The sequence below is a fragment of the Centruroides vittatus genome, unplaced genomic scaffold, assembly GCF_030686945.1.
Source record: "Centruroides vittatus isolate TY-2023 unplaced genomic scaffold, ASM3068694v2 contig_575, whole genome shotgun sequence".
In the NCBI taxonomy this organism is placed as follows: domain Eukaryota; kingdom Metazoa; phylum Arthropoda; class Arachnida; order Scorpiones; family Buthidae; genus Centruroides; species Centruroides vittatus.
The window spans coordinates 1,170,333-1,197,616 of record NW_027122344.1 but is presented as its reverse complement, the minus strand read 5'-3'; the positions used below and the strand labels follow the sequence as shown (position 1 = coordinate 1,197,616).

Genomic DNA, 27,284 nt, shown 5'->3' with positions numbered 1-27,284 from the left:
AAATGCTAACCTATCAATCTTAAATTTTATGTTATATTTCCCAATTGTTTCTATCTTGTGACCTATTACACTTATTAAATCTAACGCGCTTGTTTCCACTTTCTGCAATTTGCGTAAATCTTGGAAGAGATATCTAGATACTAATGTAACGGCTGCATATCTATTGCAAGTCACGCTCTTTCGCTTTCTATTTCGCAGACTAAAGTGCACGGTGATAATTCGAGTGGAGAAACCTCACTCTTTGATCTGTCAATCCCCGCTAATGGGATTGTATTGCGCGCTTTATCTTTTAAATGTTCCCAGTCACGTGGTTGTTCTCTAATTTTAACCAAAATAACTCTATTGTCGCAATTCCCTTTCAAATTAGCTCGATTTCCTTCCCTTTGATAATCTGCTTGCTCAAAGCTTCCCTCTGGACTGGGTAAGGCTAGGTATTTGCTGGTGGTCACACTAATTGGTGTTCACCAGGTCGCATAACTCTCTTCTGGCCAATTCTGACCATAACATGCCAAAAAATAAAGCATTTGTTCCCAATTTTGGTCCTCTTTTTTGTTCAAACTACCTATACTGTGCCTGATAAAAAGGTGCATGACCCATATAATACAAATATGATGGGTGCAGAAAACGTGCTATCAGGGTCTGTCTCCTCAACACAGACAGATTGCACTGATTAAATTCTGGCCATACCTGCTATAGCTAGACAAAAGGCAAGGGCTTTTCCCTGTCTACTCGCCCATGGGGTAAGAGATTCGGTCCGTGGTATTACCACAAGGGTGTTTGATTATAATATGTTGCGGGTGGTGGTCTAGGTGATCGCACACCTGGTGATCTAGAAAAATTTGGAGGTGATGGTTGATGCTGCCAGCTTGAATAATTCTGTGCTTTTCCCCTTCCGAAATTTTGTCGCAGATTGGGGTGTTTGCCTAAATTGTGTGAAGGCCATAAGTTATGCTAAAGTTGATACCATAATGGAGTTTTATTAGAGTGAAGATGTGTGGTCAGTGCAACGATGAAAAAGAATAGCAATGATGAGGACATCCCCTTATAGGACTTATATTTCAACACCAAATGGTCTTCTTACTGGGATTTATATGTGGAATATATATTTATTAAAATATGTGACAGATCTAATATTATTTTACAAATTGGTCATGTTTGAAAAAATAATTGTATATTACTTTTTGTTTTGACTGAAGCATTTAGCAGTAAAACAAATCAACATTGGTTTAGATTACATAGTGTTCAGAACTAGTAAGAGTGTACTGTATATATATTCCTTTATTTTAATCATTTTTAATGTGTTTAAATTGTAATGAAGACTTTTACTTTTACTTATTCTATATACTTTTTAATATAAAATACAACTGATTTTATATTTAAAATAATTTTAATATCTACCTGGATATTTGAGTCGTAGCAGGTGTCCAATAACTTTGATCACAAACATAATAATTGCTATTATTTGGTAGAGGACTTCGACTTTTCAAATATGCATATTTTTCCCTTTAAAAAAATTAATGTTATAAAATATATATATATATATATAAATTAAATCTCTTAACAACTTTAAATTACTGTATATGCCAGCTTATAAGTCTACATTTTAAACCTAAAAAATTTATTCAAAACCTAGAGTTGGCTTATATAATGTAAAACTTTACCACAGAGCAGTAAATGAGTTTAACTGCACTCAACAATTTTGTGAGTTTCCAGACAGGGTCTGAAATCATGTAAATCACAAAATTATTGTGTTTAAATCATAACAATAGATTATATAGAAAGAGAGAGGAAGAGAGAGAGAGAAAAAAAAACTCTTGATCTAGACATCGCGACGCAAAACGTAAACAACAAATGTTGGAACACATGTTAAAAACGATCCGTCTATGTCAAACGGAAGGGTAGAATTCTGGCACGAAAGCCCATAAATAAATAGAATTATGACACAAAAAGCTCATAAATAGGTGAAATTCTGACTCGAGTGCTCATAAATAGGTGAAATTCTGACTCGAGTGCTCATAAATAGTCGATCTAAGAAGACAACAGTTTTAATTCTGACTCGAGTGCTCATAAATAGTCGATCTAAGAAGACAACTTTGGAAGAGGGGGACAGTTTTAATAGATAGAAAAACATTGCGCTTGAATCATAAAAGTTCCTAGATGACAGAAATCGCAATTAACAAACTAAATTATGAGTTCAAGTCTTGTAAATTTATCAACAATCAAGCACAATAATCGAAAACGCGCCAGATGGACACCCCGAATCGGACCTTTCCCATGACCCGAGTCATCCAGAGTTTCGCCTAGAAACAAAGGACCAATCGGAAAATGGGAAAGGGGATGAGAGGCCAATCGGAAATTGGAATAGCGAGCAAAAAACTATAAAAATCGGAATCTCCAAAGTCGGAGAGAAGTCTCCTTCGGATCAGAAGATGTGCTCAGTGATCAGTGTTGTGTCGCTGCCAAGGACACCTCAACATCTCAGCGACTTCATCTTGTCCGCCCATCACTCTCATCTCATCCGCCCCAGGGCTACGACCGAAGCCGAAGTTCTCACATCTCAAAAGGACTATAGAGAAGTGGACTGTCAATTGTGGATGTAAGCATATATGTTATCCAATAAACATCATCATTTGCCTCCTCCGCCACACCCACATGCAAATGCCCCTTAGGTTCATCCTGACACGGGATTAACTGATCCCCACCAGTCGGTGACCTTACACTGGTGTCAGTGAAGTGGGATATTTAAGCCCAGCCTACACCAGTCCAAACCTTACAATTTCTGTGCACTATTTACTATAACTCTAAAAAGCCATCACAAATATTTCATTTCCTATATAAATATATTCTCTTCCCTGCATCTTTTTGCATGAGTTGAATTTTATATATATATACACTGAAAGAAGAGATGATATATTTAGTGTCTTGTAGTGATCCATCACTTAATGGAACCGTATTTCTCTCCGCATTATGGATGTTAGACTTTTTTTTCCCGGGTTGTATTTTTTGTATAATCATTCGCGCCCGTTTTTGTTTGTGTCGGGAGTTCATCTTTTGTGTAACCTCGCAGATCTCTTATTGGTTATGTGAAAGTTGACGTATGCAAGTTATGACGTCAACAATGGTATAAAAGGGAGGAGCTTCACTGGAGACAACACTTTTTTTTTGTTGGCCTTCGGACTGAACTTGTCAGATAACGTCGTGTACGATAAGAAGAGAGATTGGAAACCGTTTGAATGTGTGAAGCAATCCGCTTTCATCCAAGGCCTGCCTGAAGACACGTGTATGAATTGGGTAGATATTCCTTATTAACTACAAAAGGACACATGTAAGACTGTTTTGTTAAAGTTTTCAATTTGTGGTGTTATAAAATTTTTGTTACCCACAGAGAAGTAATAGAATAGTTTGTAAATTTATGTTCATGTTATCTAGAATTTTGTATGTATATAAATAAGCCTGTAGGGTCCAGGAATAAATTTTTGTTAATATCTCATTCAATGAGAAAGTGTGAAGTCCTTTGTTTTCCTTTATATTGTATCGCCTGTTTCCCAACCTTGTACCCTGTATACCCAGGTATATCAGGATCGTAACAGTCTCAACAAAAGTGATCTTGTTATAAGCTTCCACCATGCCAACAAGTCACTGTATACAATATAAACATTTTAGTTCTAACTTGCCAGTAGCAATGGCTATAAGGCCAAGGTAGTTAAGGTGTCAGCTTACTGTTCTACAGAAATGGAGATCAAATACAAGCAGTCAAATACCCCAAGGAATTTTTCTTGGATAGTCAATCATAAGTATATCAGGCATTGTCCTCACAACCCAGTCCAAACTCATGATAGATATAAAAAAGTTCTTTGTAGTGCTTACAGGTGGAAAGGCCTACCAGTAGCCTATCTTAGTCCAATATTTAGAGGTTGACATAAATAATAAGCATAGGTCTAAATCATAATTTTGATTCTATAAATCTTGGAGTCAACTTACATGTTAGCATATACAGAATTTATTCATTTTAATTCTGAAAGATAAAAACTTAACTGTTGGATTACTTTTGAATTTAAAGATAAGATTGATTAAAATTTTATCACAGTGGTACCTCAGTACTCAAACTGCTCTAAATTCAAACAATTCAGTATTTGAACACATTTTTGGGAAAAAAAAATTGTTCGGTTCTTGACCATTTGCTCAGTACTCAACCAATCAATCACAACCCACTAAAACAAATTTTCAGTTAATAACAAATTTTCCCATTTTAATTTTGTCATCTGTAAAAAAAATCTTCTATGATAAAAATGAATAATTAATTTAAAATTAAAATGAAACCTTATGGCTGCCTATCTTTGTCAGACAAAATTATACTCAATCCAATTCAGTTTTTTTTCATTTAATGCATGCAGAACACAATCATCATGTTTTGCAACCATTTCAAGTCAAAGTGTTTCAACAATACATGTCAGTGACACATTAAGATTTGTCCCAAGTTCACAAGTTGTTATTCATTGATTTTTAACAAATTTCTTCCTGAAATTTTTCTTCATTGATGGCTTTTGAAAACCTTTCCATTGTGTATTCCTTAGCCCAAAATTTCCTAAATGGAACTTTTAAAACACATTTGACACATTTGAAATTTAGAAGTATCTTCCCCATACACATTACAATTTTTATTTACTGTTTGTATGGTGTTATATCCTTCCCAAAACTCAAAGCATAATATGTCTGATATGTTTTTTATCTGAAGACATTTCAGCTTGATTTTATTCAAAGAAAACGTGAAGTAAAAAATTTTAAAAATAAGCTTCTAAATAAAGAATACAATCTTGCATTAGCAATAACATGTTAAATTCCACAACCATATAATAATAATTATATTATTAACAACCATATAATAATAATATAATTATTATTATATGGTTGTTATAATTAAATCACATATCTATGTTAAGTAAAGACAGCTGTTAATAATACACAAAAACTTTCTGTTCAACCCAATAAACATAACAGACATATTTTGCTACTCTATTGCATATGGGTATCTTTTGTTTTTTTTATGATTTATGCATGCTAGGCTTGTAAACTTCTTGTTAAATTCTAGTTAAAATGCTTTTATAAGTGTATTATTCTTGGGAGTCTGGAATAGATTAATCTAATTTACCTAATTCCTTATGGGAAAAATTTGTTTGGTACTCAAATAGACTTCTGGGACAAATTAAGTTAGAGTACTGAGGTACCATTGTATATTTAAATCACAATAACTATTCTGAAACCATATTCAAATTCCAGTAAAGAATATTTTCCCTCAAGTCCAAGGCTATTAATTAAAAGGACTTTGAATCTATAACAAATGCTTTGATATCAATATACAAGATTCAATAAAATAAATACATCTCAACTGAATCAATCAAGTGATATACATATGTGTAACGATGCCTGTAAGTAACCCAATCAGATGTTCCATTATATTTAAAATGCATGTTCTAATGCTGTTTGTAAATTTGAATGTCTTTTTAACCTGAAGACAACTTTTTAATATGATTAAAAACATCAGTTTTATCAACAACAAAAGTTTCTTTGCTGGAATTTGAAGGTATTTTCAGAGTCTAGTTCTTGTTATTTCCTTCCAGTTCTTAATATACACTTAAATATTTTGCTAACTAAAAATTTATTTATTTTGACTATTAAAAATGAAGTTAAGTTCGTAGAAGTTAATAATTTTTCTAACTTTTTTAAAGTAATTTTTATATTAAAAAAATAGAAGCATATAATAATATTTATCTTCTAAACACAATATGTATTGTTATATACATAGTAACAATCACATCAATTCTAATATATTACATTAATCAGATTAATATTTTAATAAAAAAAACATTAAAAATGCTGCAAATATTTTTATTAGAACAGTAAAACTTTCAAGCAGAAATATCAATTATGAAATTACAAAAAGTATTATAAGAGTAAGGTGACCAGACATCGTGCTTTTGGCTGGACAGTCCCGATTTTTAACAATTTGTCCCACGTCCTGTGGAATTTTAAAAAAGTCCCGAGTTTTGGAAAGATTAAGTTTTGTCAATTATGTGTCATAAACTTATGTCTTATGTTTAAGATTCATAAAGATCATTTTGTATCACATATATCAGTACCAAGGTGTGCATGAGCATCAAAAATAAAGAATGCTGCACCAACAAAAACCCCTTTGTGTTTGTGGCAAAGACCAACAGAAAACAGTTTGGGGCACGCAGCTGCCACAACAGAGCAGCATGTGTTGCAGAGCAGTTTGTACACAATCAGCAGCTCTTTTTTAAAATGCTGTAAAATTTATTGAAGGTGACAAAATTTCGGTAATTGAAGTAGAAATCAAAATTTAAAAATTTTAAATTTAATTGGCAAAAGCAGTGAGAAAATAATTTTCTTCCATTAACCATCCGTAATAGTATAAGTCAGTTAGAAGAACAAGGTGCAATAAATCATGCAGATTTCATAAATCAGGTCAAAAAGTTCTATAGTAACTGCTTAGATTATTTAGAAGAGTGGACAGTGCATTACAGTGACATTGAACATTTTAATCAGGTTATATTAAAACAAGAATACAATTGGAAAGGTATGCATATTTATATTTCTGAAAATTATCTTTTTAATGAGGTATCACTATTAAAAATTATATTGATACGGAAAATGTTAAATCTTGGGCATCAGCAAAAATCTCAACAGTGAACAGATAGTTAGAAATATTTCATCATTTTGAAACAAACTATGTTCTATACAATAATGCATTAAAAACTGTGGAATAAGCACTGTCCTTATCAGGAACTAATGCCACTACTGAATGTGTTTTTTCTACCATAAATAAAGTGTGGACATCTGATAAATCACAATTAAGTGTTGAGATTTCGAAAGCCATATTAGGCATGAAATATAATATAACAAATTCTTGCAAAAAATGTCATGACATTTTAAACAACCACAGCAATCTACTAAAAAAATTCACAACTGAGAAATATGCAAAAGAATAAAGAGTTTTTAAAGATTTATAACAGTATATATAATTTATAATAGTATATATATTTATTATATTTATAAATTTTACATATGTTGAAATTTAAAAAATATAATACAATACAATTTTTGCATTCTTTGATAATAAAATTTTGTTGCTCTAGAACAATTTTTTCAACAAGACAACCACTCCCCCCATCAATTTTGTCCCACTTCACCAATGTTAAAATCTGGTCACCTTATGTAAGAGGGAAGTTCAGCTTTTGTCAAGAATTTCAGTAATGGTGAAGAAACTGTATGGGAACAGAGTCCCAATTTATTTCTTTCTCTAGGTACTTTCCCTGCACAAGCTGACACTTTTATCATCATTTTTAATTTTAAACACCTGCCCACTTTTAAATTAATATTGTCTGGTAACCTATGGTTATAAGTAAGACATTCATACTATTATTTAATCTACAGTAATACCTCGGTTTTTGTTGACTTCAGTTATCGTCAGTTTTGGTTTTGCCGATTTTTTCATGAAAAATTTGTCTCAGTTTTTATCGATTGCCTCGGATTTCATCAGTGTGCTCAAGTGACTTTGTTGCTAATTTTGTGAAAACAAAGGGCAACCCACATGTTTTCTGGCATAGTGTGGCTTATTTCTCGTTGTATGAACATTACCCCGCAATGACCCACCATTGGTCAACAGTTCCATTCCCCGAACACTGGAAATTCGGTCATGGGTTCGCGTTTCACCAGGATGGGCTGGCCACATGAAGTTTTCCAGGTTTTTTCCACATAAGTAATGCCTGAATAGGGACCAGTTACCCTTAAAAGGATTTCCCAAAAGGCATTATTCCCCTCTATATGACCATCATAAACGCATACAACTACCATTACATGACAATTACATCACACTTTACCACGGGGCAATATAGGCTAGAAGCTCAAATCTAACTAGTTTCTACAAGACAAAACATTACCCTGCGTGTCTAGCCAAACAATTCCGTTGCTTTCATCTTAATGCTAATTATCTTATCTTTAATCTTAATGCTAATTAGTCTTTTATGTTAATTTCTTATTGCTTTTAGTATTTAACGCTATATTAATTTTCCGTAAAATGTGTTTTTGATATGTATTTCGAAGTGTCTAGAACGAATTAATTGGATTTACATTGATTCATATGGAAATAATTGCCTCGGTTTTCATCGGTTTCGTATTTTGCCGATTGTTTTCAGATGGATTATCAACGAAAACTGAGGTATTACTGTATCTGTAACCACACATGTAATAAGTGAAGTTGATATGCAATTTAGTCTATCAGATTGTAAACTTAGAGGTAATGTTAGTAAACTGATTTCAATGTTGGTATTCACTTTTTGTTCAGTACTGTTATTTCTGAACCAGACTTAATAATGGTTCTAAACTTTCTGCTGTAGCATTGTAAAAGAATCTCTCTCTCTCTCTCTCTTTAGGAGAGAAGCAGTTTAGCCCCTATTCATGTGTTATTTCTACTTGAGTGACTACTTGATCATCATCTGTTGTAGGCCTTTGCTTACAACAAGCCAAGCTAGTCTATTTTGTCTTACTCTATCATCCAATACTCTTTTTCTTCTGGCCTTTTAGTGTTCTCTAAGTAGGGAAAAGGCCTAAAACCACAAATAAAAAAATACTCATTGTTCTCTGAACAATTCTTTTTCAAATGACCTAATTTTCACATCAGTAACATTTTACCTTTGTTTTATCCAACTTTTCTTTACTTTCTAGCCTGATGGCTGATTTTTGGCCATGTGGTACAATGGCTAAGCAGGAAATTTCCAACAAACGTTTTTCTGGATTTGACCTATCATTTGGCTTTGTCTTTTTGCTTCAACTAAATATGTTGAAAAATTTTTTGCATTAAAGTCTTCTATTTCCTTCTTGAAGTTAGACATAACAGCAAATGTCTGCTTCCAATTTGGTTTTAAAAAAGTCTGCTACCAATAATTCCCTGAATCATTCAAAATTTTAACTTCTCTACTATTAACATAATAGATCTTCCATTTTGGTCACAAATTGTAGCCATGTTTCATTCTGATTTTTTTGCTGCTGTGAACTCTAATATTTTGCAAGAGACAATTTTTAAGTTCATCAAGCACAAACTCTTTTAATTTGTCATAATTTCTAATTTCATCAGGAATCAGTCTGACTAATAACACTATATTTTTCAGAAAAAAAGCAAGATTGTTGTTTGGACCTATAACAGGTGGAGCTAACATTATGGGCCCAAACAACAATGCGCAAATGTTGCAGTAATCAAAAACTCATCTTTATATGGGAGTCCCTTTTCACAACAACCTTAGAAGCATCCAACACTCCCACTCTAGACTTGCCCAATATATGGGTCACTCTGCATAAACAGTTAAACAGCAATTCACATCCACCATCAAATTGCTAACGTAGTTCTGCATCCATGCATGCGCTGCATCGCATCATATGTAGCATTGCATGCATAACATTGAAACACATTCAAAAATTAGTGGCTTGTTCTTAACGGTTTTATCGAAAATTTTAATTTGAATAATATGTGTTCTGTTCTCCTCAGAACATTTCTGTTCGATCTTTTAAAAAGTCTTTATTTGCCTGACAACAACAGATATAAGTTTGTGGAAAGCGCTAGAGGTAAAAACTAGTAATAACACCAAACTCAGTAAACTCTCCATCCTGTTACACAACTCTTACTTTACCAGTTATCCTTGTCTTAGTAAACATTTTCACATCTGACTTCAAAGTTTTTGTCAGACCATTTTTTACATTAAGTTTCTACACCAAGAATAATCTCTTCAGTTTAATCCTAAATTTTCAGTCATTCATTGTCCTGTGTCTTCAGTAGTTCTTTTGATTTTGATTACAGGTTCTGACACTTTCCTGTGACCCTGCTAACTGTGGCAGTGAAAAAAAAAAAATGTAATAAATTTTATTTGTCAAAAAGAACAAATACATAATTGTATAATTCTGAAAAGGTATTTATGATGGTCAAGATGAATGTCTGAAAAATGTCCCTTAGAGTGTTTCATTGCAAGGAGGTCATATTTCCTATCCTTTAGTGAAGCTTAAAAAGAGCACCCTTTTAATCAAAATCTTTCTTGTCTCTACTGATGATCATTTCCATAACTATTAAATTCCAATTGTGACCTTTCTTTTGTCTCTTCCTTTCTATATTGTACTCATTCCTTGTTTTTCAATCAATTTTCTAACCAACCAAAAGTTTGGACTAATCATATGACGAAAGAAATCTGTTGTTTGTGTCAAACAAATGTTATGAGGTCAAAGGTTGACAGACCAATTCATCCATACATGTGAATTGTTTTATAGAGTTGTTTATATCTTTTTCACTCTAATATTAAACTATAAATTTCTCTTTACATAACCTAGGCCTAGATCTAAACCAATTAGAACATCTCATCCTGACAACCTGCACCTGCTTTCAAATTGACTTTTAAACACATAATCCAAGAGATATGCAGGAAATTTCAGTAATTTATAGGTTTAAAAAAGTTTCACAAAAGTTAATATATTAATGCAATAAACAAAATATAGTAATTTACAGTGGCGGGCCATGACATTTGATGATAGGGAAGCTGTGTTTCTGTAAGAAGCCGACTTACAGGGGCAATCAATTAATTGCGCATCAGGGCCCATTCGTATTCGTTTGTTCGATAAGCCAGTAAAAACCGTATACTTCTTTAAATGTATTTTTAATAGATTATCTGACGTACTTAATAAATAAGAAAGTTCAATATAATTACCTCCGTTATTAGATTCAGTAAATTTCCTATGCCCTCTAAATGCCAATTCTTGCTTTGAGAAAAAACATATAACATCTATTAATTTAGATATATCTATTAATCTTAATTATCTTGTTATAATTTTCAATATTTATTTTATATTGACTACCAATGTTAAATTCTATTCTATTTTGATTTCCAAATTGTTTCAATTTTACAAAAGAATCGTCATTCGTCATAAATTTTATCGTCAAAATGTCGAAATTTTTTTGTTGACATATTTATATTTAATTTAGGCATTGGTATTTTTCTTTTAATAATGTTTTCTTTTTCATTATATGGTCTTGAGCCAAAACATTTTAAAAATAAATTTTTGAATCACTAGCCATGATATAAGGGCTAAAATTAAAATTATCAGAAAAACTTACTTGGTAAAACAAAATGTGTGATGAATATACATACCTAGTACAAAAAATTTTTCAATTATATGAATATACTTTTAAAGAAACTTATAATTAAATATAACTTTGTGAAGAAACGTACATAAAAATAACAAAATATTCTTTACTTTAAATCTTAAAACAATCCACTTAGTGAAAAAGCTCCCTATGACTGGCTAATGAATGGAATCAGAGACGTCCTGGTAAGTGTGTGGCACATGCATGCACGCAGGCTGCCAAATCCCGAGGGTGCCGATACCGGTCAATGTCAAATGCCTCTTTTGTCACATCACTAGTATATCTCAAAGGACGCCACAGGGCTGTTGTAAATTTTAAATGTTTCTCACCATAGATGTAAATATGTTAAACTTAATAGTCATTTGTTTTCTAACTAATTCGTTTTAATACCAGGTGTACATGGAAATCAGTTCTGTTTTCCCCACTGTACTGAGCTAGGGATTGGTTCAGTTAAGTTTTTGTTTAAGTAAAATTCTGGCTCTTTCAGCAGGGTTTTATTTATGCCCCCATTCCCTAATCTCTTAACTATTTAACTACTTCTTAGTAGAAATAAGTCGAAACCAGTTACTTTGTACCTGAATATCTGTAGTCTTGGGAAAACATTGGAAAGACAAATTTTTATGACAACGGATATATAAATCATAAATTTAAGGAAAATAAATTCTAGAGCTTTTTTTTTTTGTACCATTGTATGTCTCATTCATTAAATTTGGTTGTAAATGATGCTGCCAAAGTAACAGTTAATTTTTTTTAACACTGTACTAGAATTGTACACGTTTTTTCTCCATCCCCTTACACATGGAACATACTAAATCGTAATATCACTGGTTTAACATTGAAATCTGTAAGTAATATAAGATGGGAAAGCAGAATAAGCGGAGAATAAATATATCAAATATTTTAATGGAGTTTTTTTTTAACTCCTGTCAACTACACAGAACAATCATAAAAACATGCCAGTAAACTCCTATCGGTTGGGTTAAGTTATAAATCTAGTCTAGGGTGGGCAACCTTTTTTGTAACATGGGCCAGAATAAATTTTACGATTTTCCGCGGGCCGTAGTAGTTAATTGACGCCTTCTTGTGACTTGTAATTTTTTTAGTCTGCAAAAATGAAATAAATAAATAAATAAGTTAATTACTACATTTATTTCTCTTATCGTTTTCAAAAATTACAAAGAATTGGAAAAATAACTATTAATTAGTTATTTTTCCAATTTAATAATCTATTAAAGATCTCGCAGGCCGGATAGAAACTTTTCACGAGCTGTAGCTGGCCCGTGGGCCAGGGGTTACCTGCCGTTGATCTAGTCTACTCATAATTCACATACAATATAGAGTCGAAAATCGGAATCAATTGGGGACTGGGGTTTTCCGATTAGTCATTTGTTCTGAATACCCATTATGTACGAATAAATATATTAACCTGTCCGATGTTCAAATTTTTCTCCATTGCGTGTCGCTTCGTGTTGAATTTTTCTCTGTTGCATGTCGCTTCATGTTGAATTTTCGTCAATTTTAAGCCTAACGAAAATTTTTATAATAATAATCGAGGCTATCGTATCGTTAAAAATTATTTCTGCATTTTGTACAAACAAAATAAATATATTGAAGAATATAAAAACATGAAAATTATACTTTAGAAGTAAATTTAGTATCAAAAACGTTCGATTCAGCACAACACAGTCCGACTGAAAATCGTGCCGATTACCGGCGATTCCGATTACCAGTGTTCCGATTAACGACTCTCTACTGTAATCGGGCGAGGGTGGCCAAATATCTAGCAGGCAGCTAACAGCCCAGAACCGCTCAGGGATATAAAATTGGATGCTTTATGCGTGTGTCGCTTCTACCAGCTAAACCGGGTGAGGTTGGTGCTCTGTAAACCGCATGTGCCAATGCCTATATAATCTGGCTGATTGGACACTGACCCGGTTTCGACACTCCTTCCGCCACCGAATTATTCGAATATACAATAGCAATCTTATCGTTTTTTTTCACATGTAGTATAAAAATTTGTAAAAGATACATAATGCAGTTATAATAAAATATTAATTTTAATTAATTAAAAGTACATTAAAATATGCAAATTTATATTTTATAAAATACAAGGGAAGGTCATTGGAAGGTGGAAGCAGCACTTCCATCGCTTCCAATGACAGCACGCCACTGGTAATTTATAATTTAATATACAGTTTACATCTCAATTGATATTTTCTCAATATAATACTTTTATATTTCTTTTATAGTTGTCATAAAATCTGGCTATCCAACTAAAGAAGATAACTGCAGCATTTATAATTATTTAGAATATAAACACTTACCACCAGTCACTGACATAATTTTGAGAAATCCATGATTTAATAACTAATATATTTTGTAGTTTAGGAGCCAAAGTATTTTTAAATTCCTAAAATAAAAAATATTTTGATAAATAAATTTAGTATTTCTTATAATTCAATTACATAAATTAAAGCTGATTTCATAAATTTAAAAAATAGTAATAATGTTGTTTAATAAACAGATAATACCATTGTAACTTTTAAAACTGTTTCATATTACAGTCAAACCTGTTTTTATGCGGGGGATAGGGACCGCATTAAAAAAAACGCATAAAAAAAATCTCACGAAACTTCACGAATGGCTGTAAATAATAGTTTTCGCAACACAATTAAAAAATATTTTTTTTATGCGGTCAACAGGGACCGCATAAAAAAAGTCTCACATAGAAAATAACTCAAAACCGTACGAAATAGAATTTATTGACAACAGATGTCAGCACTTGACTGCATCGTCTGGTCTATCGTCTGTTTTACATATTTTTGTCCAGGTGGTGTTTTGTTGACTTAAAAAGTAAATTATTTCATTTTTCACATATTCATGCAATAATATTACTATAATAAGTGCATTTATGCTATAATAAGTTTATTTAGCTATAATAAGTCAACGTGAGACATGACGAATCGCACGAGACTAGTCGCCAACTATACCGCACAAATTAAAAATTCGCATTAAAAAAATCGCACAAATAAAAATCGCACATAAAAAGAGCGCATAACAACAGGTTTGACTGTAATTGTATAATATATTGATAAACATTTAAAACAATACAAAGTAATTTATATACTGTATTTCATTAAAATTTTTAAAATATTTTAAAATTATATTTATTCTATTGAACTCTTGTTCAATAGAATAAATATAGAATTTTAAAATATAGAATACAGAAATTTTTATCTGACAGTATTTCCACATTTTCTCATATACAGGATAAGTCAGTTTAAATGATCTGAAAAATTATTTTCATTTTCATCGCTTGGTCTAAACATAATAAATACATTACAAAAAAAATAAAAATGTTTCTAACAACTTCCATTAAACTTCAACCAGATTCACTTTCAGACACATTATTGTTTAGTACTGTGGCTGTACGCCTTTATTTATGTATAGTTTTGTGGCTGTATGCCTTTATTTCTGTATAGTTTTAGGTTTAATTTATATTCTATTTCTATAAATCTATCCTTCTTTCCAATTTTCTTTGTCCCACTGTCTCGAATTTCCGAGAACTCGGACTTACCCGTAGCCCACCAGGAGGTAGGAGAAAACAATAGACAGCGACGAGCCTGGAGGGAAAAGGAACGTTCCACTAAACATTCTTTGGCCGGACACGAACAAGGAAAGACGTGTGGCTGCGAACTTCGAGAGTGAAAAATTGGCGAGCTCTGCGGAATAGGGCCAAAAGGAACAGATCGAGAAGAGAATCCGATCACTGGAAGAAACCGTCATTGTACGAGAGAGCATACGAACATTATAGGTCGAGACAAGGATCTGCGTCCAACAACAGCCAAGGAATTGGGTACCCATCTATCTTATAATCCTTCTTACTTCCCTTTTTTCTTCTATCCCTTCCTATTAGTTTAAGTTCGATTAAAATTTGCACGCATTAGTTAAGTAAGATTGTCAAGTGGCATTTGTAACGGAACTGTACTACGCAAATTACGGTTACGATACGAACACCGAGGAACAACGGGAATCCATAAAGAACTTGTACCATCTATTTCCAACGCGAAATTAAATTTATTTTAATTGATCAACAGGTATACGTGTTTTTTCTTTCGCGTCATACTTTCAACATTGGCATCCGTGACAGGATTCCCGTCTTGTTAGCCTAACTTGGTGTATAATAGTACTAAAATCAGTTATTAATTAATTGTGTAAGTATGGAGGAGAAAAGTACTCCAAACGCGAGTGTAGTCGGGGAGCCAAGGTGAGAACCCTCCTTTGGTGGTTACTGGATTTTTAGGCATGATTCCCACCTTTTCGAACTCTGCTAATGATACGGTGAACATAGCCCAGTTTTTTAAGACAATGGATAATGTGGCCAGGCTAGCTAATTGGGGTGATGAGGTTAAGATTGCCACACTACAAGCGAAGCTCAAAGGTGACCCACTGAACACCTTCCTTTGTCTCTTAGAGCAAACACCATCACCAATGTTTGAGGAGATAAAGCAAGATTTGATAAAATGCTTTGAGAAGCGTGAAGAAAAAGGGAAAGGCCTACTAGATCAATTGTTAAACATTAGGCAGGGTGAAAAGGAGCTGATTAGTGAATACATAGTTAGGACAGACTATAATGTCTAGGGCCATCAGAAGTAACCCTAATATGTCTTTTAAGGATGATATCATAAAGGAGAGATTTGTTAGGGGTTTAGATCTGGGCATCCGGAATCACGTGTGTCGGAGGGAACCTGCTACTCTGGAGCAAGCTTTTGAGTACGCTGAGAGGGAGGACAATCTAGAAAGAGAGTGTAGTAATCCTCGGGATCCTAAAACTGTATGTTACAATTTCCAGAGTGAGGTTAAACCTGATTGTGTGAATCAGGAGATGAGTTCTGAAGCTGTTCATAGGGACGAGGATCGGTTAGCTAGACTAGAGAAGGGGTTGGAGGCTTTGTTCAAGGTTGTGTCCAAGATGGCCGAAAATCAGACTACTAAGGCGGTCGGCAATAACCGAAGGTGCTTCATTTGCAACAGTCCTGAACCACCTTGCTCGTAAATGCCCCAATCGCAATTGCAGTGATTTAAACTAACAAGGGAACTTTATAATGGTCAGTGTCCAGTTCCTAACCTCATGTTTAAAATGATCGTACTCACACATTCTGAAAGGGGTCTCCCATTGGTTGTAGGGAAGATAATCGACACGAAGATGAGGTTTTTGATTGACATGGGTGCGGAGAAATCATTAATTGATACAGCCTTCGTCAGTGACGCAAACCCGGCCAGGCTTTACCGCGCTGTTACTAAAGGGAAAATTACCCGTATCAGAGGCATTAACGGTACGATTACTACATGTAAGGAAATGATGAGAGCATGCATAGACTAAAATAATGAGATAATCCCTATTTGCCTATGTTGCATGGAGTTTCCCCCTCAATTAGAGTATCAAGGAATATTAGGTATGGACGTTATCAGACAAATCCCCTCCTTAATCGTTGATGCTTGTACCTCCATTAAAGATGAGTCAGAACCCTTGGGTCAGGCTGTCCGCCCGTCAATTATGTATTTTGATTGTCTAAGCAGTACTCCAATAGATACCAACCAGACTCTGAGTGGAGAGTTAGATCAGGTGACGCGCATTCTCAAGAAGTACCCTGGCCTATCTGCAAAAGGGGTTGAGGATTTAAAGGGTACTGATTTATGCACAGTCCCGAAGTCGACACTAGCCGGGTGATTAATGCACGTCAATATCGTATCCCTAACTGCTATCTCACCGATCTCAAACAGTTAACCGATTCGTACCTAAAGGCAGGCATAATTGAAGAAAGTCATTCTGAGTGGAACTCCCCCATCCACATAGTTAAGAAAGCATCTGGTGAGATCAGAATGACATTAGACCTATGCAGGATAAATGATGTGACCAAGTCTCAGGTGTTCCCGCTGACCAGGGTGAATGAGATCCTTAGTACTTTCCATGGTAGCCAGAACTTCTCTGTAATTGATCTTAAGTCTGGATATTTCCAGATCCCATTGGACCCGAAGGTTAGGCATATATTCGCCTTCACCACTCCTTGGTCTAAGTACCAGTTAACACGCATTCCACAAGGGGGAAAGAACAGCGGCCGTTTTTTTCAGTATTGCATGTCCCGTCTCCTCGCCCCATTTATCGGCAGTAAATGTTACGTGTTTCAGGATGACATCATTCTGTTCTCCCCTTCCTTGGAAGAGCATTTGGAGCTTTTGGACCAAGTAGCAAAAATTCTACATGAGGCTAACCTAAAACTCCATCCCACGAAAAGCAAATTTGGAGTTAAGGAAATTAAATATCTCGGTCATGTAATTAGCAGTGAGGGAATCTACCCTGACCCGAGTAACGTGGAGGCAATAAGGGACTGTAAACCCCCTCGTAATGTTAGGGAAGTGCGAGGATTCCGAGGGATAGTGGGTTTTTTTTGCAACTTCATTCCTAATTTTTCTAAACTAGCCTTACCCATGACTGATTTGACTAAAAAGGGAAAACTTTTCCGTTGGGATGATAAATGCCAAGCTGGGTTTATCAAATTTAAGAAGATATTATCCAACCCCCCCCTCCTAGCACACCCGGATTTTTCTTCACCATTTGTCTTATACACCCGACACTTCAGACAGTTGGTTAGGCGCTGTTTTAGGCCAGCAGCGGGATGCGGGAGTGGTCCCACTTGGTTATTTTAGCAGGAAGTTTAGAGGCCCGGAGTTGAGGTACTCTACTATTGAGAAGGAGTGTATGGCCATCATTCTTTCCCTCCGTCAGTTCAAATCTTTAGTTCTGGATCATGAGGTGAAAGTTTATTCGGACCATAAGCCCCTATCATACCTGAGAAGTATGAACAACCACAATGACAGGCTGATGAGGTGGGCATTGGAGTTGTCAAATTATGACGTAACTGTTGCGCACATTAAAGGTAAACAAAACCCTGTGGCTGATCTTTTATCTCGCCCAACACATCACGAGGAGAGACTTGAATTGGTCAACCATTATTCTGATGAGGATAACACGGGTTTTTACCAAAAGGTAGTGGCGTCACAGATGGGAGACGAATTCTTAAAGAAACTAAAACAGGGGATAACTAGGGCCAATCAGAATTCACAGGGAGATATCGCCGAGGGGGGAATTCAACCGGAGTATCAGTTGGAAGGGGATATTCTGGACCATGTGAAGCCGGGAAGATATAAGTTGTATAAGTGGAAGCGAATCTGTGTAGGTCAAGGGATGGACTATGAGGTCATAAGAGAATTCCATGAGTCCAGTCTGGGAGGGCATCTTGACGTAGATAAAACATGTAGTGCCGTGGATTGGCATTATCATGTATGGAATTTGCAGTCGATCGCAAGATCCATGGTGAGAAATTGCAAAACGTGCCAGAGATTTAATATGCATCGGGGGAAAGAGCCTTTTCAAGAAACGGAAGTGGCAAGCTTCCCGTTTCAGAAAATTGCAGTCGATATTGTCGGCCCCTCACGATGACGCCCAGCGGGAATCGTTATATCCTGTCTATAATAGATGTGTTCACCAGGTATTCCAAAGCTGTTCCCGTAAGTGCTCAGACAGCAAAAATCGTAGCCGATGCGATATTCAAACACATGATATGCCGATATGGTTGTCCTGAGGCAATCATCACCGATTGGGGAGCTAACTTTACCTCCGCCACCTTCCAGGACTTATGCGATACGCTCCGTGTTAAGCATAAGGTAACTACAGCCTATCATCCATGCGCAAACTCAGTATGTGAGCACTTTAACAAATCCATATGTAATATCATAGCTCAGATATCCCGGGGCAACAACGGGAGGTGGGATAAATTCCTAGCACAAGCGGTGTTCGCATATAACAACGCTACCCATGCTTCTACGGGTGAATCCCCCGCCTTCCTCCTTTTCGGCTTCAACCCTCGGTTGCCCCAGGTTTTCCCTACTGGCACACAATTCAATCCCAGCATTTCCGATTACCGTAAAAAGTTAATAGAGAGGTTAACTATGGTTCGTAACCAGGCTTATTCCCGGAGTAGACAGTGCAATTTAAAAAATAGAGAAAGGTGTAATGTGCAAAGGAAGGGGCGCGAGTTCCATGTAAGTGAAAGGGTATGGGTATTACGTAAACACAAAGGCAGGAAGTTTGGTAAATTTTCTCCTAAGTGTTCAGGCCCTTTTCGCATCAATAAGATATTAGGCCCTGTAACTGCAGAATTGGATGAAGGCAATGAAGGGAAGAGACTGATAGTACATTTCGACCGGCTGAAACCGTATTTCTCACATACTGTTTATCGAGGGCAAAGGACCGCCCGACCCAGAGATAACTGTCACTCGATCCCACTGACGATGATGACGGAGAAGATGAGGTCGTGCATCAATACCAAAGACAACAGGTGCCCGGGGAAAATATACCCATGGGATTTCAAGGACGCGGTGCGCACTCGGAAGATGCCCATGATTTGAATAAGGAACACCAGGATGTTCCCAGAAGTGATGATCGGTACAATCTTAGGAAAAAGAGAGTTGATTATTACAAACTCCATCACGGACTTTGAGCCTTTCCAATGGGGGCGTATGTGGCTGTATGCCTTTATTTATATATAGTTTTTAGTTTAATTTATATTCTATTTCTATAAATCTATCCTTCTTTCCAATTTTCTTTGTCCCATTGTCTCGAACTTCCGAGAACTCGGACTTACCCGTAGCCCACCAGGAGGTAGGGGAAAACAATAGACAGCAACGAGCCTGGAGGGAAAAGGAACGTTCCACTAAACATTCTTTGGCCAGACACGAACAAGGAAAGATGTGTGGCTGCGAACCTCGAGAGTGAAAAATTGGCGAGCTCTGCGGAATAGGGCCAAAAGGAACAGATCGAGAAGAGAATCCGATCACTGGAAGAAACCGTCATTGTACGAGAGAGCATACGAGCATTATAGGTCGAGACAAGGATCTGCGTCCAACAACAGCCAAGGAATTGGGTACCCATCTATCCTATAATCCTTCTTACTTCCCTTTTTTCTTCTATCCCTTCCTATTAGTTTAAGTTCGATTAAAATTTGCGCGTGTTAGTTAAGTAAGATTGTCGGGCGACATTTGCAACGGAACTGTACTACGCAAATTACGGTTACGATATGAACACAGAGGAACAACGGGAATCCATAAAGAATTTGTACCATCTATTTCCAACGCGAAATTAAATTTATTTTAATTGATCAACACGTGTACGTGTTTTTTCTTTCACGTCGTACTTTCAACAGTACCATCCTCTTGCAGGATAACATCTCACATATATTTAGGCAATGAATGAATCTACAAATACTTGTAAAGTCTGAACTGGTAATTTTATTACATTCCTGTGTCAAAACTATCAACAACTAATCCAACTAATCACAAACAGCACTGAGTAACTTTGAACAGGAGTATATGCTAGACATTTCCAATTGCTGATAAATCTAAACACTCTAGCTTACCAAGAAATTACACAAATATATTTTTGGTCATTGATCATTCTGATTTTCTTTTCCATGAATGACTTTACATTATCTTGAAATAATCAACAATCTCCCGAAATGGCGGGCTAGAATTTGGCTAATTAAATGATTATTATAAAGCAATTTGATACTAGAGGGAGGCATTAGGCACCATCTCTTGATTATGTTAATAAATAAATTATTAAAATTATAATTTATTAAATAAATTTAGAACTTTCTGGAATAAAAGAACTGACCCAGGGCAGGGCTTGAACCCACAACCTCCATTTGCCATGTGGTGTGCTTGCCTGTTGCACCACCCAGACCCTGAGCATGTCTTCAGGTATATAACCTTACTTGGTTAAACATGGCACTGGCTGGAGACGACTCCTACGTCCACGGCCTAAGAACATCTCCTCAACGATACTCAGCCAGTTAATGTATTCCTAAAGATTTCCAACATACTTATCAGCTTTAATTGTTCCATTGTATAAATGTAACTTTTCTATACCTGTATAATGCCTATGCATCTATCTGTGCTCAGGAGAGCATGCAGATTATTAAAAAAAAGAAAACACAAGCTGTTAAAAGGAGCATCATAAATTATGCAAAAAGCTTCAAACAATGATTCAACATTGGATCAGCACTCCCACAAAGTGGCACTAGTTACAATTAGGGCTAACATGGCCTTGAAAACAAGGAATGTTTCTTGTTTTCAAGAACAAGTTTTGGTCATCATACAACAAACTTGCATGGAATAATGGACAAATATCATTTATTAGTTTCTTTCATATTTGTAGAATAGGCTAGAAGTCATGAATTTTCTGTTGTTTGTTGATCATGGTTATGATCAATTTTGGGCCCCCTGGAGGCTAGGAAAAATACAACAAAGACAAAACTGGGTATGTGCCCCATGTGCACCAATGTATGGCTACCCAACTGTACTAATGTCTTTTGCATCTGCTTTGAATCGCTATACCCCTCTACGTATATCAAACCCTGCTTTTGCCCATTTTCTGTTTTACATAGTAAAATATAACAAATTATATCATAAGCATATCTAATTTGGCATTTCTATGGAAGCGCACAATCTAAAAATTGCTACACAACAGTAAAGATAAGATAAACAACAACGAACTGAGTATATATTCAATCCCGGTAACAGATGAAAGATTTAATAGCCAACTTATGTATATATTGAGTCAACCATTAGATCTTTACAACACAGAATAAATGAACACAAATATGACATAGATAACAACAAACCAACAACCATTTTAGCTCAATATACAACAGAGCCTGGGATGTCCGCAAATCTAAATGAAGCAAGAATGATAAAAAGAGTCTATGATGAACATTGCTTAAGAATACTAGACACATTGGAAATATTCAAGTACACATTAAAAAATAATTGTATTAACCATAAAAACTCAGAATCCCTATCTAATTGCATGGCAATCATTCTTCAATAATCCTACAGATTAATTATTTATACATAAAAATACATAGGCATAAGGAATTCCTGTGGTTTACTTTATTTGTATTTTTATTTTATTCTTAATTTTATTTATTTATATACTCAGTATTTCATTAATATGTAATTGTTTAAAAATATATATTTATGTATACACATTTACAATATCTAAAAAGAATTGTATAAATAACGTCATGGAATAATTGAAAACATTTCAATTTGGAAATTTCGAATTGTATAATTTAAAAACTGAAGCAGGTTTATAAAATAAACCAGAAATGTTTATTGTATAAACTCTTTGTGCTGGAAAATTTTGTAAGATGCTGATTTTCTTACTAGTTATCCATTCCAGTTGTAATTTTGAACTTTATTTTCTCAACTAGAAGTTGGATGAACATCTAATCCAATAATAATCAATGGGTATTCATAAAATACAAATTTTTAGCTTCCCATTACAATCAGTTGATTAATCTGGACATTACAATCACATATTAGTGTAATCCCACAATATTTTTCTTACACCAAAATCCTACTGCTAGTACACTATCAGACAAAAAGGTAGAGGAAACACTATAATGGAAGAAGTACGTACCTCTAAACCCCATGTCATATAGTCAAAGTCTCATCCCCATTTCCTCATCAATTCCAATAGAATCTGTACTCTCTCCAAGTTCTTCCCTCGCACCATATCTTTGTTGCTGATAACTCATTACTCCTTCTACATTGACATCGAAAAGAAAAAGTTTCTTTTCCAATCACATATCTATATATACAACTTCTCTGCTCCCCACTGGGCTTATTGCTCCTCCAGGAAACATAGTTGAGAGGGAAAACAGGTGATGAAACATTCTAGAACCATACATGCAAAATTTATAACCGACAATTTCTCATTTTATAACATATGGTGAGTGATTGTCACAGATCAACACAGTAGAACTTGTGCAATTTTTAGCATAAAAATCAATTTTAGAGAAGGGGCATCAACACCAGTATACTTATACTATAAAACAGGACACATTCCCCACTTTATACCAGCTAGCTCCAACAACCCATTTTCTTACAAAACAGCAGCCTTTCAAGCCTTAGTTAGACATGCATTTATATATTACACCAGTATGAGAGACACAATGAAAGAACTCAGAAACAGAGAACATTGCAATTACACACAGGTACTCAAAAAAACTAATAAGAGGATTAACAAAAATACATGAACAACAGAGAACAACAACAACAACTCCTCCAGGATAACACAGTACCCCAACACCACATTTCAGCTGAAATCAGACATTGTACAATATACCAATTACTAAAAAACATTAAAGACAACAGATATGTCCAGAGCTCAAGGCATATATTGCATACCAGTAAGGAAGAAAAAGTATGAATGTGACCTAGTCTACATAGACGCTAACAACAGATCAATCTCAGTTAGAATTCGAAGAACATAAATATAACATTGACAAAAGAGACAGGTTACATCACTAGCCATATATGCATCGAAATCAGGAATTTTATAGCTAAACTAGGTAAAGCAAAGATGGATAAAATGGAGTTTTTGCAGAGAAGATACAAAATTATTGAAAATTCTGAAGATCTTTAAGACATCAATAATAGAAAATTGCACAAACCACAGAAACTATAATTCACTATCCACTGCATAAAGATCATATTGTAAATTTCTGGGACTTTGGTTGACCCTGTCACACATTTTTTGATGGCTGCTTAATTATCAGAAATTGAGAATACATTAATATTCCAAATTTCTTGGACAATTGTCAAGACCTTCTGAAACTACCTAGTCAATTACGCAGGCTAGACAAGAATGGTATTTTATGATTTAATTTCCAAAAATTTAAGTGGGATATTTTCATTTTAACCATGAGTAAGATAATAGAGTTAGGCAATAGACAGTAAACTAATTTAATCAAACAAAAATAAGATTTATTGCGAGATTAGCCGCAGGTAGGAGGTTGCTAACCCTTAATCAGCCTCAGGTTAGTAAAACCCGTCTTGTTGTCTTCTGGATGGCTCTTCAATGAATTGTCAGCAAGATTGCAAGATCTGGCTGACACCAGTTAGGATTGAGTTAAATGAGTCCTAACTAGCATATTATACACAAAGGTTGAGGGTCTTAAATTATTGAATGGGGAGGTCAGTGAGCAAGTCGATAGGTGTCTGGTTTTCCGAGGAAGACAGGCCATAAACAATGTACAACACAAGTTTATTTTAACTAAGTCTAAGACATACAAAGAACTATGTAACATACAATTAAATAATATATATATAGAGAGAAACTATATATACTCAATACAATTATCCTACTTTGTATGATGCTCATGGTCCAATACCATCTGTGGCGACAGATTTGATCCTAAATCCAAAAGTTGCCACCAGGAGGACCCCTGAACTTAACAAACTGACAACCTAACCATTTGACCTCATTTTGGATTCGGACCTCACTCTAAACACTCATGTTCTTGCCTCTATGTTTGACTTGTACAATTGCGCCATATGTCATGTGTAGCTGTACGCTATACCTTTTTATTGTAAATATAGATTTAAGTTTAGTTTAATATCTTTCTTTTCCCTATCCTTTGTCTCATCCCCTTCTAGAACTTTCTTGCTTTGTCTTTCTGGTTCATTACCCCTTGGGTGGGATTGCCAATTCTGAGAAAAGGAGTACGTAAACAAAAGGTGAGGCAAGGCCCTGGAGCCGATGAACAAAGGGTAGAGACACTTTGGTCGGGACACTCAACAAGTACGGAGGGACAGAAGGAAGGCTCGATATAGCTAGCACGCTAATCGGAGACCTCTGAGTTGCTGAAAGGGAAACTTGTACTCGAATCCAGAAGAATGAGGGCGGAATTTGGGTAGCCACCAGATCGAATTTTAGACGATTGAAGGCTACATCTCACCCCCAAGGAACTAGTAAAGGAAATTGAAGAGCTCCGACGCATAACATCGAGGTGTAAATATTAAACCCCAAGAAAAGAATCAGATTTGTGTCTCACCCAAGTCTTTAAGACCAGGAAAATCCCGGGTATTTCTATTTTCTCTCATTCTTTCTATCTTCCATTTTCTCGTCTTTCCTTAGTTGTAGTTAGCATAAGTATTAGTTTGTAAGTTTCGGCCCGCGTATAGTTGTCGCGCGCGTTGATCTTTTGTTCGTTAGAAAATATTGTAGCGTATGTGTGTATAGTCAATTACTTGTAGTTGTTGGGATCCAACGAACTTGTTTAGTTGCGATAATAAATTACTTTGTCACATTAAGAAAATCTAGTCATTTATTTGTACCTGTCGCCCTAAACTTCACACATGTACTGTACATAATAAATTTAAGTTTTTTTGTATGTAGCCTTGTTTTGTGTATCATAAATAATTAAGTACAAAGTAGCATTACACTGTCTACTAATTCCTATCTACCTAAGCTATGTAGATCGAGAGAGAGTTTACAATAATCTAATTCAAATACCTCTGAGAGATCTGAGTCTCAATCGTTGTGGAGGTGGACACTGCTGCTGTTCTGTTCTGTCTTTCGAGAAGTCGATTTGTGTGTGGTTATGGGGGTTGTTTTTTGCGGTTGTTTCTCTGTGTGGTTATATCGTATGCTGTTGGGTTGTGTTATTCGTGCCGGTGTTTACTTTATTTAGTAATGGTGTGTTGTTGTCGTCGCTTCTTGTGTTTAATTGTTGTTTGACATCGGTGTGTTTGTTGTGTCAGTGAGATGTGGTGTTCTCTTGTGTTTGCTGTTTGGTTAGTTTGCTTGTAGTGTTCTGTCTTTTGTGTACTGGGGTGTTTTGTTTAGTGGTGTTTATTTGGGTTTTACTTATTCGAGAGTGCTGTCGGTGTTTTGAGTTTTTATCTGGACTTGGATCGTGTGTCTCGGTGGGTTTGTGTTTGTGTTTGAGCTGTCGTGTAAGAGATCTGAGTCTCAATCGTTGTGGAGGTGTATATGACGTTCGTTCTGTCAAGTGGAAGTGGAACCAAGTCAAACCATTGTCTTCTCCTGGGACTGGGTCAGGTCCATTCTATAGAGGACCGATGTGGCACTTATGTAAAGTAGAAGTTAGGACAAACGTGCCGAAGTACAGGTGTCTGTGTCCTTTATAATTCATTTTTGTCTGGCCTGGGAAAATGAGCAGGTGATCAGATGTTTAATAACAAATCTGCAGGTGTGAGGTCAGAGGTGTCTATCAATGACACTATAACATTGCTGAAATGCAGCTGTCATTGTCATATATGGTTTGAAACTTGTAAGCTTCATTCTGTTTACTTGTTCAATAGTCCACCTTCTCTTCCTTTAACCAGAGCCTGTTTATCCTAATGCTTGGATGTTATACTTCTCTTATGGCTGTTGACAGGAAAGCTGATATTCAATCCGTTTTCTATTTGATGTTTTCTTAACAGTCCGAACGGAGAATTAGGCTTAAAAATTTCTTAAATTTATGCAAAATCAAGTGCTCAATTCCACATAATTAACAAAATTTAAAATAAAATCATATCATAAGATGAAAAATATGCAAAACTTAGATGTATTGAATTAAGACATATAATTTCTCAAGTATATCTTAGAGTTCCTTCTTACACAAAGGAGAACTCAAAAATCTGATCAAAAATCCAATCTACTAGGTCAAAATTAATATTTTATATTTAACAAACTCCATTGTACATAACTTATTACCTTGATATTTCATTCCTCTTGACTTGAAATTTTAGGATGAATTTCTTTTAATTGTCAATCTCAAGATCAAATTTGATGGAAGGTTTTGACAGGATAAAGAAAAATAAAGTGGTGAGAAACACAAGGCTATGAAAGAGTTTCTTTATATATCTCCTTCAACTATGTCTTTGCACACCTCTTCTATTGGAATTGGCTCTATTTATTTAATTTTATTTGTCCAATCAGGGACACCTGAGAAAAGAAGCAACGAGGATCTTCCTTGTTAAATTGATATATCAACATTAACATCTCTCCTCAGGAACTTCCTTCAAAAAAGAATTTTAGGGACCCCAAAACAATCAGTCTTGGATTCTCACAATATTACAGAAAGAAATGACTACTGTCTATCAGTGTTAAACAGTTTTTATTAAAACATCATTGTAAACACTTTCAACATTTTATCAATGTCATCTT

General features: G+C 35.1%; 1 protein-coding gene across 2 annotated transcripts in view; it reads right to left on the bottom strand.

The window, feature by feature from the left end:
• LOC136979047 (carnitine O-palmitoyltransferase 1, liver isoform-like) overlaps window positions 1-27,284 on the bottom strand; it is a 118,094-nt gene that overhangs the window by 23,936 nt on the left and 66,874 nt on the right. For both annotated transcript variants that reach the window (XM_067274940.1, XM_067274941.1), the window contains 2 exons: window positions 13,525-13,610; window positions 1,399-1,503 (listed from right to left, as the gene is read on the bottom strand). In XM_067274940.1, coding sequence (XP_067131041.1) covers window positions 1,399-1,503; window positions 13,525-13,610 — 191 coding nt within the window. The remainder of the gene's footprint in view (window positions 1-1,398; window positions 1,504-13,524; window positions 13,611-27,284) is intronic.